A 14,638-nucleotide genomic window follows, 5' to 3' on the forward strand; every position below is an offset into this window, starting at 1 on the left:
TTTTCTGTCAGTGGAGTCTTGCTTTCAGTGACAGACATTTTGATAATTTGAATCAGAATCTATCTTTATAATCAGAGTATTGTTCACTCTGGCATACTTAAATTATTTTGTATATTTTCTTTCCCTGATGTCAGATGAGCCAATATTTTGTCCAACTTGGTTCCAACAGATCAAATATCTATATTCTGAAAGCATGTTATCCAGTCCATATGAGACATTAGTCCACAAACCTCAACTAGACAAGAAGATGAAGACTCTTACAGCGATAGCATAGTACATCAGTTCTCTTAAGATGATTCTTGTTGAGAACAAACACTTGTCTGAAAGTAACAATTGTTGCCAATCAGACAGCACTGATCAACAGTCAGTCTTGCCACAGGCATGAGTGTGCCACAGATGTGAGCATTTGGGTGTCTGTGTGGTTATGTGTGTGAATATGTGTACTTTTGCTAGAGAAAGAGCAAGAGCTCAAAAGCTAGTGTATATATGGTATTGAGTGTTTGTATGTGTCTCACATCATTCAGCTATCCGAGTGGTTGCTTTTCCTTTACTTTATGTATCATAATAAGTTTATATATTTCATTATCATATGTCACAGTGGCCCCATGAGATGAAGAATGAATCATTAATAAATAAATACACAGTAATGAGATACTATTGTCCCTATGGTTGGTTTGATGCAATTCTTTACTTTTTTCATTTTCCAGATATCCTTCATTTCATTGTAAGTGTTGTATCCTACTTCATCAATGACCTTCCTGATTTATAGTTCATATCTCAGTCAGACACCGTGATTTTTATCTCATACTACACCAAAGACAATAGCTTTCAGTAGCAATTCTGACTCTTTAATTGATTATTTCCTTTATTGTCATTTTTTCTCAATGACTTATTGCAGTATCTCTTCATTCGATAATTGAATAATCCAACTGATTTTCAACAGTCACTTACAACAACATTTTGAAGGCTTCTAATTGTTTCATTTTTGTCTTCCCTACTGTCCATGTTTTGCATCCATTCTGAGCTGTGCTCCAAATATTGATTTTCATGAATGTATCTTATGGTTCATGATTAATGTGTATGTATCTTAGCTGCTGTTTCATTCTATAAAAAGCTCTTTTGCCCTGTTCAGTTGTTGCTATTAAGTCTTTTTTGCATGGTCTTCTGAATCCGCGCGTGTGTGTGTGAGTGTGTGTGTGTGTGTGTGTAATTCATATCAAAGTTTGTGTAGATCAAGTGATTGGATCATACAAACTTCATTTAATTTATGCCGCTCATAAAATATTTAGCTTAATAGCATTATTAATATGTATTAATACATATAGCATTATTAATATGTATTTTTTTTTTTTTTTTTGAAATCTACAATGGCTTTTATTAAAGAAGTATTTGGTGACAGAATACTAACTTATGGAGAAAGCATAAAGAGCTGCAGAATTCACCCACAGCTTCCATTCTAAAACCAACAAGCTGCACAGTTTCACTTGGATAAGTGACCACAGTGACTAATTGTCAAAGCGGAAACAGATTATCAATATCTTTCACATATCATAAAGAATCTAAAATGAAATAGATATGTCATCCTATAAGTTGGATTCAAGGAAGTGATGCTATCCCTGGACCACAGAAATTGCCTGTTTACAACTCCCAAGCACCCTATTCAACCAAAACAACGTGAAGGTTCTACCTGAAATGGTGTAAAGACTCTGCTGCTGCAAAAACTGCAGCATGACCAGTACCAGTATAAATTCACCCCTTCTTCAAGAAGGCCTTGTCTAAATTGAACATTATGTCATCTGGCAAGTCTACCTATTGTGCATGAAATTAATTTGGTTTTCTTTTTGTTGATGAGGACATCTTCCCATCAGTTAGCTCTCATTCCATTTAATTAAGCACCCGATCATTTCCCATTCACTCTTAGCAACTGCTGATATGTCATCAGGAAGTCATGTAATACTCATTTTCTGTTTGTGACAAGCAACTCTTACATCAGATAGCCTCTTTAGTACACAAATTAAATATCAATGGCGACAATGAGTAGCCACACCTTACAGCTATCTACCTTTCTTTACGTCTGTAATTGATACCCCACTGCCCGTGAATGGGAAAAGCTTTATTCTGTTCCAAATTATTAAAAGTATTCTTTAAATTTACAGATATTATGTATGTAATCTTGTTTTTCCTGAATCAGTTCTCCATTATCTGATGCAGTGCAAAATTGCTTTGTGGATCCTCTGATTGTCCTAAAACCAGATCTATTTAAAGTTTTCCTTTTTGTTTTTGAATAAAGTATTCCTGTGTGCATTTCTGATGAATATGGTATTAGGCTGATTGTGATATAATTTTTGCACATATCTGTTCTTGCTTTTTTGGATGTGTAATAATTACACTATCCCAAATCTGACGAAACTTCCCCAGTTTCATTATTTTCATTCACAAGCTTTGCCACGATGTTCATAAGAGTTCTGGCGGTATTTCATCAATACTTGGACATTTGTTCCTACTGAATCTATGCAAACTGTAATGAAATACACATATAAGGAATAAATTGCTCCTATCACCTTCTTCCAATGTATCTTCATTTTCTATTGATTTAATTTTATGGCAATTATAAAGATCCACAAAGTGCAGTTTCCATCTTTTAACCTTATTTTCTTTTTACATTATCCAGTTATCTTTTTCTTCTCTAAAAACTGCACTTCTTGTTTTGCACCTCCTAAAGCGATAGTTTCTTTCTCTGTGTGTGACATCTATGTTATTTTGTTTCAATTTCAAATCAATATCATGACACCTATCCTCCACCTACTGTTCTTCAGCTTATCTATATTTCTGGTTTTTTTACATTTAAGTGACCAAGCTACTGTTGCTTTCAACATTTTTATATGTTTGTCGTTTCTTTATTTTACAGCATTTCATCTGTTAGCCTTAGCTGCCTCTTTTAATCCTAGTCTCATGTCTTGAGTGTATTAACCCCTCTTTTAAGGCTATTCCATCAAGTTTCCATATATGGCTTCACTTACATAAACTTCTTTCAATGGTCTATGAAAAAGTATATTCACAATGTCTGACACACATCCACAGTAGAATTCAGAATTCTACTAGACTCTCTCCCCTCCCACTGCACTTGTGAAGACTAAACTCTCTCATTGTTTTCTATGATCTATCATCATCAATGGCTGCACTCCACATTACCATTCTAATTCCTTTTGACATATTGCATGAGTTCATTAAGAGAATTATGCATTTCTCAATTTCGCTGTCATCCATATTTGTTGCTGGCATTTCTACTTGTATAATGATAATATTTGTTAGCTAGACATTCAGTTCTGCCATCGAGATAATCCTTCACTCTGTTGCAATTTTACTACTATTCCTATTCCACTGACACCATTAACTGATGAAATATGACAAATCCTATAATTCCCTCACCAAAAATACTCTTCTATGCATCAAGCTGATCCCTTAAATATCTGTCTGCACCCTTCCCATCTCTATCTTTATATTTTTTAGTTTTCCAAAATTCTGCAATCTGATCAAAAGGACTACATAATGCCAAATGGCCAATGTGACATCCTCTGCCAATTGTGTCATTTAGTTTTGGTATGGAGGGCCATGGGGTCATCACATCTATCTCCCTTCTGTTGTCATCTTTCCAAACCTTGCAGCCAATACTTTTTCATTCAGGTAGCTCTTCAATTGACCTCACATGGCTGAGTTGAACGCATTCCATTTCTGCCTCTAAATAAAATTCTCTAGAAATGCCAGACTGAATTCCGATTGTCACACATGCTGAATGCTAACCTACATAAGTAGATGTGATACAGGAAAAAATTCTAAAATTGTTGAAAGCCACTGGTTCCAAGTGGCAAATGGCAGTTGTAGCTGCTACTGGCATGCACAGGCTATGCTGGCACCAGAATGGATCTTACTAGCATGTTAATAATATAAAATGGTTGTACCTGACTAACATATATCTGAAACAGCATGGATCTGAGGAAGAATTATGACAATGACACCATAGAATAGATGCTAAGAATTCTGTACTACACCAGAAGTTTGTCAATGTCCAGTTATAAAATCAAATTTTCAATCCAAATAGAGAATGCTGGGCAGGTAGCTGGAGAGCAGAGAAAACATTCATCCACTGCAAATAATATGGAGACATTGCACTGACAGGTGGGAGAGAAAGACTCGTAACACGCTTGAGTGAGTAAAGTTGTTCACAAGCCGAAAATTGATTTGAACATCATTGTGCTTTATAAGGCATGGTCCTATTTGAGATGGTATGGCTTTGCTTTCCCTTGACCATTAAACTGCTTTACCCAGTCACAATAGGTTGACCTGCTGATACAACTTGGCATTTTTCACATTAACAAACCATTTCCAGAAGTGAAAGAAGCCATAAGTGACTGAAAAGGCCTTAATACCAACTGGAGACTGAAACCTAGACCACTAAATTCTTAGTCTGTCTGTTATTCAGTGAGCCACTGACCATAACATTAAGTAGGCTGGTTGAAATTTGAGCTTAAGGGTAGCATAGACAAAACTACCAGACACTTTGGTAGAGCTCAAATAATAAGTTACAAACTTGTCTCTGAAAAGAAGCACTGTTTACTCCCCTGCATATCTAAACTTTCCAACAACAAAGAATGGTTTTTTGTAAGGTACATTCCTGTTTAATTTTAAGGTTACCTCTACCAACAATTCCATAATTCTATAGTTATACAACATTTTACTATTTCCTTCTTCTCACTTTTCAGAATGCCAGGCAGTCAAGAAGAGGTGCCCCCCCTTCCTTTCCCTGCTTCCCAATTTCAAAGTCAACAGTGAGTTAAGAACAGGTGTTTCAAAGTGACAACTGTTTATTATATACTCAGTGAAAGCTATATATTCAGTGAAGGCTTTGTGTATAATAATGAAACTACCACAAAAAGTGTTCAATATGAAATAAATTTTATGAATATTATGACATCATGTTCTCCTTTGGGCTTGAAATGAAAGAGTGAGGAACAAAGCAGTCAAAATAGAATGAGAAGTGTAAGCTGAGATACGTGTGGAAGTACATGATAGTGCTGACTCAGTCCACATAAAGTTTTGCTACTGCAAGAAATCTTTGTTAAAAGGTGTAATGTGGCCTACATCTAAACTGAAATATTATTACAGCTGTAGCATTCATCAGAGAAATCTGTGGTAAAAGGTGTCATGTGGGCTACATGTAAACTGAAATAATATTACAGCTGTAGATATATATACACCAAAAGAAAAAATGTTGCATGTCTCAGAGATGTGTAGAACATACAGCTTCAGCTAGAAAGAAAAGTCTTCAATCTTTGAGGAGCAAACATTCAGCACTGAAGACACAAAAGTGCTAATTCATGCCAGGGTTCTCAGGGATCCTATACTCAAGGGACTGATAGGAATATGAGTTGATAAAAATCTCATGGACAGAGACATGGGCTTCCATCTCAGCTCTTCTTGGGACAACATATTATCAAACATTCACAAGGTGCGTTCCCTGCTTAAAGTGCCAACAACAGACAGGCAAGACTGCTGGCCCTGTGACTTGATGTCCGGCCACTCCCCCATGACCAGGGATTCCCACAAGTGCTCACGGATAATATGCCTGCTGTGATTCTGGCACATGAAATGAACAACCCAAAATAGATACACAGCAGCATCTGACAGCACCCAGTCACTTAGCAGGAAGATTACAAGCAGGCAAATGCAATGAAAGAAAAATGTTAATTAAGCTGCACAAAGTATTCAATAAAATAGCTGCTGCTGTGTATATGAAAGGAAAGAAGGATGCAAACAAAGACAAAAGGGAGAGATAAAGAGAAATTGTTCTGATGACCAACAGATTTGACATGCTGAGAGAACTTGGTGACAAAAACATCTGATCAATCAAATATAAGGTAGTCTCTGTACAATGATGCATCAAACAATTAACATCAACAGTAAGAAATATAGTATTAGTGGAGAACCATGGGTGTGAATTAACTGTTAGGTCACAACAGCTAACGGCCTGCATATCCATAAAAGAAATCTAATTTAAATTGTCATTTTATGATCTTGATAGATGGGTTAAGCTGGCCAGGGTGGCCGAGCGGTTCTAGGTGCTACAGTCTTGAACCGCACGACCGCTACGGTTGGAGGTTCGAATCCTGCCTCCGGCATGGATGTGTGTGATGTCCTTAGGTTAGTTAGGTTTAATTAGTTCTACATTCTAGGGGACTGATGACCTTAGAAATTAAGTCCCATAGTGCTCAGAGCCATTTGAACCATTTTTAAATGGGTCAAACAATTAACATAAAAATTGAAAACTGTTGCAAAAAAATAAAAATTTGCCACAGTCACATTGCACAGACCACTAAAAAAAAAAAAAAAAAAATCTCTTCATTGCAGATTTCAAACTGGGGACATTCTACATGTAAACATATTAACCAAACAACTGAGACCCATGTGAATAGCTGACATTATCTCAGAAGAAACTGATATATAAGTGGATATTATCAGCTAACACTATGGCCAAGGTTGATTCAAACATTCCATGTAGATAATACCTAAATCACAGAACCTGTCTTTAGCTGTTATTTGTTCCTTTAACCCCAATCAAATTCCCACCCCTTCATAATGTCTGTGCTTGGGGAAAAGGTAATGTCAACATCTTTTAGCACCTTGGTCTTATAAAGACATCATGAATAAACTTTCTGTCTACCACTGTGAGAAACAGTTGAGGCCATATCACAGTACAATATAACCTCACTCTTTTCTACTTAGAAGTAGAGAAGCACATAGACCACTTATAAATATCAGGAAGGAGGGAAGATTTGGCTTTAACATCCCATCAACAACAATGTTATTACAGACAAAGAGCAAGCTTCTACTGGTGAGGGAAACTGCATTGCCTTTCAAAGGAACCACTGCAGCATTCACCTTAAGCAATTTGGGAAAATCATGAGAAAATGAAATCTGCATGGCTCGACAGGATTAGAATTGCTGTACACCCATACATGAATCAAGAGTCTTATCACTGCAGCATCTCAGTCAATAAATTATGAAGGAATTAGTACCATTAGAATATGTCATAACACCAAAATACTTGGAGGTAAGTCTAGAATGAACTCACACCTACTAGAAATACTGTTCAAAAATCAAGGGAAAATTGTCCAGATACAGTCCGGTACACTATGTGAACCAAGACCACAAATATTTCCTCCACCTTCACTAGCACTGCTGAATATGCATGTCTAGTTTGACACACATCAAGCCAAGCCAAACAAGCAGATGTTGCACATAATGAGACCTGCTGCATCACTGCACACTGATTATCAAAAATACAAATAGATAAAATGTATTGCCTTGTTCATATTGCCTCCCCTGATATTTTTGACAAGTAGCTGCAGTGCATGAGATAGCTGTACCCATCCTGCTGTAGGGATACCATCCATCACACAAAACAGATCAACAGAGACCCTCATAGAAGCAACTCAGCATAAAAGATTTAAATCTCCTACAGGGTGGCTTACGTTAGGTAAGGTATTTCGTCCTGGTTATACCAAATAGTAGCCAATCTGTAAGTCTCTCTCCAAACCTGATCAGGAGATACAAGGTGGGGAAGTAATCTAAAGTAGTGCAATATTTTCGGCAAGGTTGACAATGTGTGACTGCACATTATCACAAATGACAGCCAAGCTACTCCAGTGCAATCTGTGCTTTGCTGCATACATTGAGATTGGCCCCATATAAGCAGCAGTATAAGCATTGAGATTAGTAATTTCTGGGCCACAATAAAGTGAAAGTTCTTTGACATCTTGTTTGATACACAGTGATAATGGTATAAATATTGTACATAGTTATTAGTAGTCGGTAATGTAGCTTCTGTTACAAAATAAATAAATATTTTAATTGAGAAAAGATAGCCATAAATATGAGAGCAATTATTTTCTGTAGTGTGTAGGAAATAGTTTGTTTAAAATGGATTCCATTTAAACTGAACCCAGTTTGTTCCCTATCTTCCACAATTTATCTGTTCTTTTTCAATCTCAGTACCAGTCTGATTATTTGGTGATTATACGTATTTCATTTATTATTTTCAAGCCAAGATTTTGCTACAGTGATGCACAGAAATCAGTGGAAACATCACACAACAAAAAACGGAACCTTCGAGTAATCAAAAAAAGTTCTTGCATTTTATCAGATTACAGAGGGCCATTGAGACACCTCTCAAATTTCATGTTTCTGTTACTGAAAGCTATAAAAATGTATCTGTCATGGCATGCATTTTAAATCCAAAGCAACTATTTTGGGCACTAATCAAATTTACAAACAAAAAAGAAATAAAGTCATAGTGATGCAAATATCAAAATAAGAAACAATATGATGTAATAAATATATTTAAATAATATAAAAGTGCTCACATGAAAGTAGATAAACATATGTATAAGTGGTTTTGTGAATGTCACAGTAAGCTTAATCTACTTGGAAAAATTACAGTCCTGGGGAAATGTACCACTTAGCTAAATGGAATTTTTAGTTATAGCAACTACTCCAGTAGAGCACCAACACAAAGAATAACTACATTAAATAAACTTCTGAAAAATTAACTGGGGGCTATACTCACCGTATTTGGTGGACTAATGTCCCATAAGCTGATGACAGCATTAAATAAGGATAAAAATATAAGATTTCATTTCAGTAAAATCATAATACCTTAATAATATCAATGAGAATAATCAATTTCTGAAAATTTAATGTAATATTCAATTAAGAAGTCTACTCACCATGCAGTGGCATGAGAACACACATATAAAAGGTATTAAAATTTGCAAGCTTTCAGATCCAGTGGCTCCTCCTCTTGGCACAAGGGTTGAAGGGGAAAGAAGAGGGGTCAAGGAAAAGGACTGATGAGGTTTAGAAAAAGAGGCAGAGTTTAGAACCTTTTCCTAAACTGCAACAGCCCTGTTCCTTCACTCCCCTTTGTTCCCCTCCAACCCTACTACCAGAATAAGGAGCCACTGGCTCCAAAAGCTTGCAAATTTTAATACCTTTTATATGTGTGTTCTCCTGCCACCACTTGGTGTGTAGATTTCATACCTTAATTAAATATTCACAAAAAATTTGAAATTTTCATACATAAATTATAATACATACTTGTTTTTCGATTGTCTCATGAACTGCTGAATTTTCCGAGCTGCTTGATGCTGTCGTCTCTGCGAATATGTGCGCCTACACAAAATGAAAGGTAAAGAAATTTAGCCATTGTTTATGATTGTTGAGTAATTCTGTTCTTTTGGGGAAGTTCGAGGTAACATTTGGTCACTTAAAATTCTGTACCACTCTTGGTCTCAGCATGTTGTAGGAAATAACAGTTGTGTATACATTTATTAATAACTTCACCAGGTAAAAAAGTCACACAATACCAAAACATATTGAACTTCCTTCTTTCACTACTATATATGCTACAGTTAAGGCTCATGAATTTCAGTTGTGTACTGGTACGAAATTGTGTACAAAATAGCTTAACATTGTGCAACATTTTTTATACATTTTCTACCTGAAAAAGAAAAGTAAATATGGAGCAACCTCGACAGTTAACAAATTTGTAGTAAATTGCTAGAAGTATAAGTTAATTCATAACAATAATTTTCTACTGTTAATTAATCATTATAATCTAAGCTTTGTCCTGCCCTAGATAACCTCTGAGTACCTTTCAAGAGTCTTCTCAGTTGTAAAGTCCAATGATATTAAGATTTTTTTTCAATAAATTTTGTCTGCAAGATTCCCAGCTTAGTTGGTTCTTACTTTCTGAGCTGCAAGAGTACACATTTGCAATTTTTTGTATATTTGCAGTTTGTTTGTACATTTTCAACCTTTTCCAAGTCTTTTGAGTACGTTTGGACAGGGATTCTAAACTGTCACTGAACTTAAACTAGAAATCTCATGACCAAAATAACTCGTATCTGCATACATCTTCAGCATTTCATTCACATTTAACTGTTTCCCGTGATTGTTTATTCTGCACATTCTGTGCCATAAAGAAGCACAAATAATGAGTAATGCAGGCTGTATAGAAGTTCAACATTCGCAACATTCCCTGTTTGAAATGTATGCCTGTAATCAATCAAGGATTAGTTAGGTATAATCTTACGTACAGTAAGTGCATTGCAGCAGTGACAAGATATCTTTGAAGAATACTGCAGAGATTAAAGAAATGTAGTCTGTTCAGTCAGCTTCCATGAAATTTGTTACATTGCAGCTATGGCTTAAGGTTACATTTTTTCTATGGCTTCTCTTTATTAATTTAATTGCAGTGGTTCAGTGATATTAACATTTTCTTCTTTTTTTATGGAAAATGGTGAACATACATAATCTTTTGAAGTGAGTTACTTCATGAACTACCAAAACACACACACACACACACACACACACACACACACACACACACTCACACTCGAACTGAACCCCCACAGACTGTGTTAAATCGTTTTCCTTTTTAGTGTCTAGTAGCTCTCCTATTGCCAAGTTAGTGCCCTTTCTCCTTCCTCTGTCAGAAGCTTTCTCCATTCTGAATCTCCTATACCTGTGAACCACATATTTGATTTCTGAATATATCACTGTTTCTGGCTATAGTTCCAGATCCTCTTAATTGCCCAGTCATGATCTATTTTGTATATGTGACCACACAACAGCAGTCTTCTCTTTCTAGTCACTGATGTTACTGGATGTATTTGTCTACACAATGCTTTACTAGATCTTAAACACATCTGCTGCAGTGCTCTGCTTCAGTGCTAATTGGTTTTGGAGGTTACAGCTCATGAAAAAGACAAATTACTTGGATAATGAAGGATTGCTTATGAAGGTTCTGTGTATACTGATCATCACAGGGAAAGAGTAAAAAAGAAAGAAAGATTTGTAGGAATTGTCAGTACAGCTTAACATGGAGGCAGAAATACCTACACCTATAAGCACAACTTCTCAGAATTACACATAATTGACAAAATTATTAGCACCATTTTAACAGTTGTAGCTATGAAACAATGGTAGTCATAATAAAAACATCTGACAGTTTACATGCTTTTGCAGAAGTAATTAACTAAAATCAGAATTTTGGGAGGCAATGAAAAAAGTTAGAATCATTAGCAAGTAAATCTTGAACGTCATCCAAATGAAATTAAGTAGGGTACTCTGGATTGAAACTCTAGAGGCTGGAAATGTAAATGAGAAGTATGAAGCTTTAAAATACATCATTTTAAAGTACCATTCCAAAAGTAAAAAAGCTGCAGACTTGAGCACAGTGGACTACCAATGAAATATTAGAACACCACAAGAAGCTTCAAGAACTATGACAGTTGCATGAAACTAGAAGTATTAAATGTTTAAAAGTGAGTAGAGAGAAATAATAGGAGAGGCAAAATCAATAACAATTATGATGGCCACACTAAAAGTAAAATGATAAGAAGAAAGAGCTAGAAATATAAACTATGCTGAAGGAAATGACAAAAACTGATCCAAGAAAAATACATATATCAAGACAATGCAAATAAGTTTCATAGTGGTTACATAAGGTATCTTCAGTGATAACTGTACAATTAAAAACATTAAATAACTAACAAAGAAAAGTTCAAATGTACTAATAAAAACAGTGATTGCACTGTATGTTTTTATTAGTACATTTCTGAAATTAGTCATGAAAGTAGAAATAAGAAAACTATACAGAATCTTGGGGATTGTTGTAATGACGAGATTCCCAAAAAGCTCGAAGACTATCTAATAGTAATGGAATATTACAGAGTTAATGATTACAAAACAAAGTAAATCTGTAAATAATATTGTATATAAATATTATGTTATCAAGCATAAACAAAATTGTTGCTCTGAGTAAATACCAGGTGCTTAGAATCTTGATTCTGTCTCTTATACACACATTCACTGTACACTTTTATTTTACAGGATGAAATAAAAATCAAATCAACATTCAGTCTAAGTTTAAAATGTTAAAACTGATTGCTTCATGTTACAGCCAATTCTACTGGATCACCTCATCAAAGTACATAAATTTTTTATCTCAGACAATTTTCACATAGAGAGGAGAAGTCAATGATATTTGTTACATAATCACTTTTCAAAGCAAAGCTGTAGGCTTAACTCTTAGCTATTTCCTTCAGGTGATTAAGTTTTCTAATTCCTGACTTGACGTTCTTACAAAAGGTAGCCATATCACCGACAGAGGTCCCACAATTGACTTGAGTTTGAAGCCCAGCCTGTAGCAATCATTTTTTCTACTTGGTGTAATATCTTTCTCGATTCTTAGATTTTATTTCTCAATACACATTTGAAATAAGGGAAGAAAGTGCATGATGATGTCCAACACCATTTTCAATCTCAAATGATGCTGAGATCTTAATGAAGAATTTTACTTTCAACAAGGTCTCTCTGATTGTCTATTCTAGCATGTTCCTAAACAAATAACCCATTCCAAACCCTTATAGAATTTTAAATATTGATAATCTACTGACTCACTTGCTTGCTTAAAAATCAACAAATATGAGCATATTGTTGTACCCCACAACTGTCATGCCCCTTACAACGTCCATTGCCGCCCCACCCCCCTTCCCCAACCAAAATAGAAAATCTTGTGTAGGGAATGGATCATGCTGGCTGCCATTCAGATTGTAAGATGACAGCTCTCCGAATATCCTCCAATTGTGCAACTGTTACATAAATAGTTCTTGCATTTTGTAACTTATGTCTATCACTAATGTGTCCCATCAGCTGTTTTGTTGTTTTAAAAGCTACTGATAAACTAAATACTTTCTGTCTGACTGTATGTGTCAGATCTGACCTGGGAAGGTTCAGAGGTAGACTGATTAAGAGCAGTTTTAATTTCAGTTTCTAGCAGTTACATTTTTACTTAAGAATTGAGCCAAAAAATTTGAAGTTGGATTTTGAAAGATTGATAAAAATTTAGCACATTGTTCTGGAAGTCCTCATCAATATGTTCAGATTACTGTTTTTGTTCTAGCTCTGCTTGTTAAAGTCACACAATTATTTTTTGTAGGTATACGTCTACAGTTCTGATATAAGAGGTGTGATAAAAGAGTGGGATTTTTTTTAAAAATTTTGTAGGCTTTATACAAACAATTTTCTAATTTTTTCCATCTTGTCAGTACGCATGTTCCTGAAGTAAGTTTGGACTGTCAGCAGCTTGAAACATTTAGTTTATTGTTTACAGTCAAAAAAGTTATATGTGTTTTCAAGTACTCAGTGAACATGTATCAAAGAATTTGTATTAAATTTGGCTTGAAAATGGAATAAACTGCAGTGCCACATTAGAAACGTTGACTGTGGCTTTGACAAATCTACTACGAGTAAGACATGAGTTTATGAGTGGTATAAACATTCCAAAGAGGGCTGAGAAGATGTTGATGACAACAACCACCCTGGGTGCCCTAGCATTTCAATTACTGACAACAATGTGCAGTTTGGAAGAAGTACAGAAAATGGTTCTGGAAAAATCACTGAATCACCATCAGAGAGGATGCTGATGATGCCGGCTTATCATTTGGTTCGGGCCAAGCAATTTTTTTGGATGTTTTGGGCATGAAACATGTAGCAGCAAAGTCTTTTGGTTTTTGACCAAAAAAGACATCACACAGGCATCACTCAGGAATTGCTGAATAATGTCAACAATGATTCAGAACTTCTTACAGGTGATGAAACATGGGTGTATGGGTATGACGATGAAACCAAAGTCCAATCATCACAATGGAATCTGCCTGAAGTGCCAACATACACACACATGGGGAAAAAAAAAAAAAAAAAAAAAAAAAAAAAAAAAAAAAAAAAAAAAAACCGACATGTTTAAACACACATGAAGATGAAGGTTCTTCTCACTGTTTTCTTCATTTACAATTGGACAGTGCACCTGCCTTATGGTTATATGTTCAATCAGGAATACTACCTGGAAGTTATGCACCTTCCATGTGATGTAATCTGAAGAAAACAACCAGAATTGTGGTGAAACCTCCTGTGGAAACTGCATCACAAATGAATGCTTCTTCATGATTTTTTTGACAAAGAAACTGACCACTAAGTTGCCTCAGTCACTGTATTTGCTGCACATTGTCCCCTGCAACTCCTTTCAATTCCCAAGGCTGAAGAGCACCTTGAAAGGAGATGCTATTTTACCACTATTGATGAGATAATAACAGAATCGCTGAAGGAGCTGAACACCATAATGACAAGTGACTTCCAGAAGTGCTTTCAAGATAGGAAAAAGCACTGACACAAATGTATTATATCTGAGTGGGATTACTTTTAAGGGTACAGAGTTGATGCTGATGATGAATAAATAAAGTTTCTTTAAAAAAAAAAAAAAAAAAAAATTCCCATTACTTTTTTTATCACACCTGACACGCTGAAATCCCTGCATGACAAGAGAAGTGGAGGCACTGGAGCATGAAGGTGGGCATATCAAAACTGAAGTGATAATGTAAAAAGTGAAAATCAGTCATGGATCAGTTTTCAACTTTTGTACAACATTTTGAACATGACTTCTGCAAGAGTTCTGCAACTTCTGACACACATTAGAAATCCCTGCTGAACCAAAGCAATAGCAAAAATTTGTCAGCTGTGT

At 35.4% G+C, this 14,638-nt stretch overlaps 1 protein-coding gene across 1 annotated transcript in view; it reads right to left on the reverse strand.

Moving 5' to 3' along the window:
- LOC126174755 (calmodulin-binding transcription activator 1) overlaps nt 1-14,638 on the reverse strand; it is a 1,816,127-nt gene that overhangs the window by 48,241 nt on the left and 1,753,248 nt on the right. The window contains exon 28 of the mRNA XM_049921082.1: nt 9,154-9,228. Within this exon, the coding sequence (XP_049777039.1) occupies nt 9,154-9,228 (75 nt within the window). The remainder of the gene's footprint in view (nt 1-9,153; nt 9,229-14,638) is intronic.

Source organism: Schistocerca cancellata, chromosome 3 (assembly GCF_023864275.1).
Source record: "Schistocerca cancellata isolate TAMUIC-IGC-003103 chromosome 3, iqSchCanc2.1, whole genome shotgun sequence".
NCBI classification, from domain to species: domain Eukaryota; kingdom Metazoa; phylum Arthropoda; class Insecta; order Orthoptera; family Acrididae; genus Schistocerca; species Schistocerca cancellata.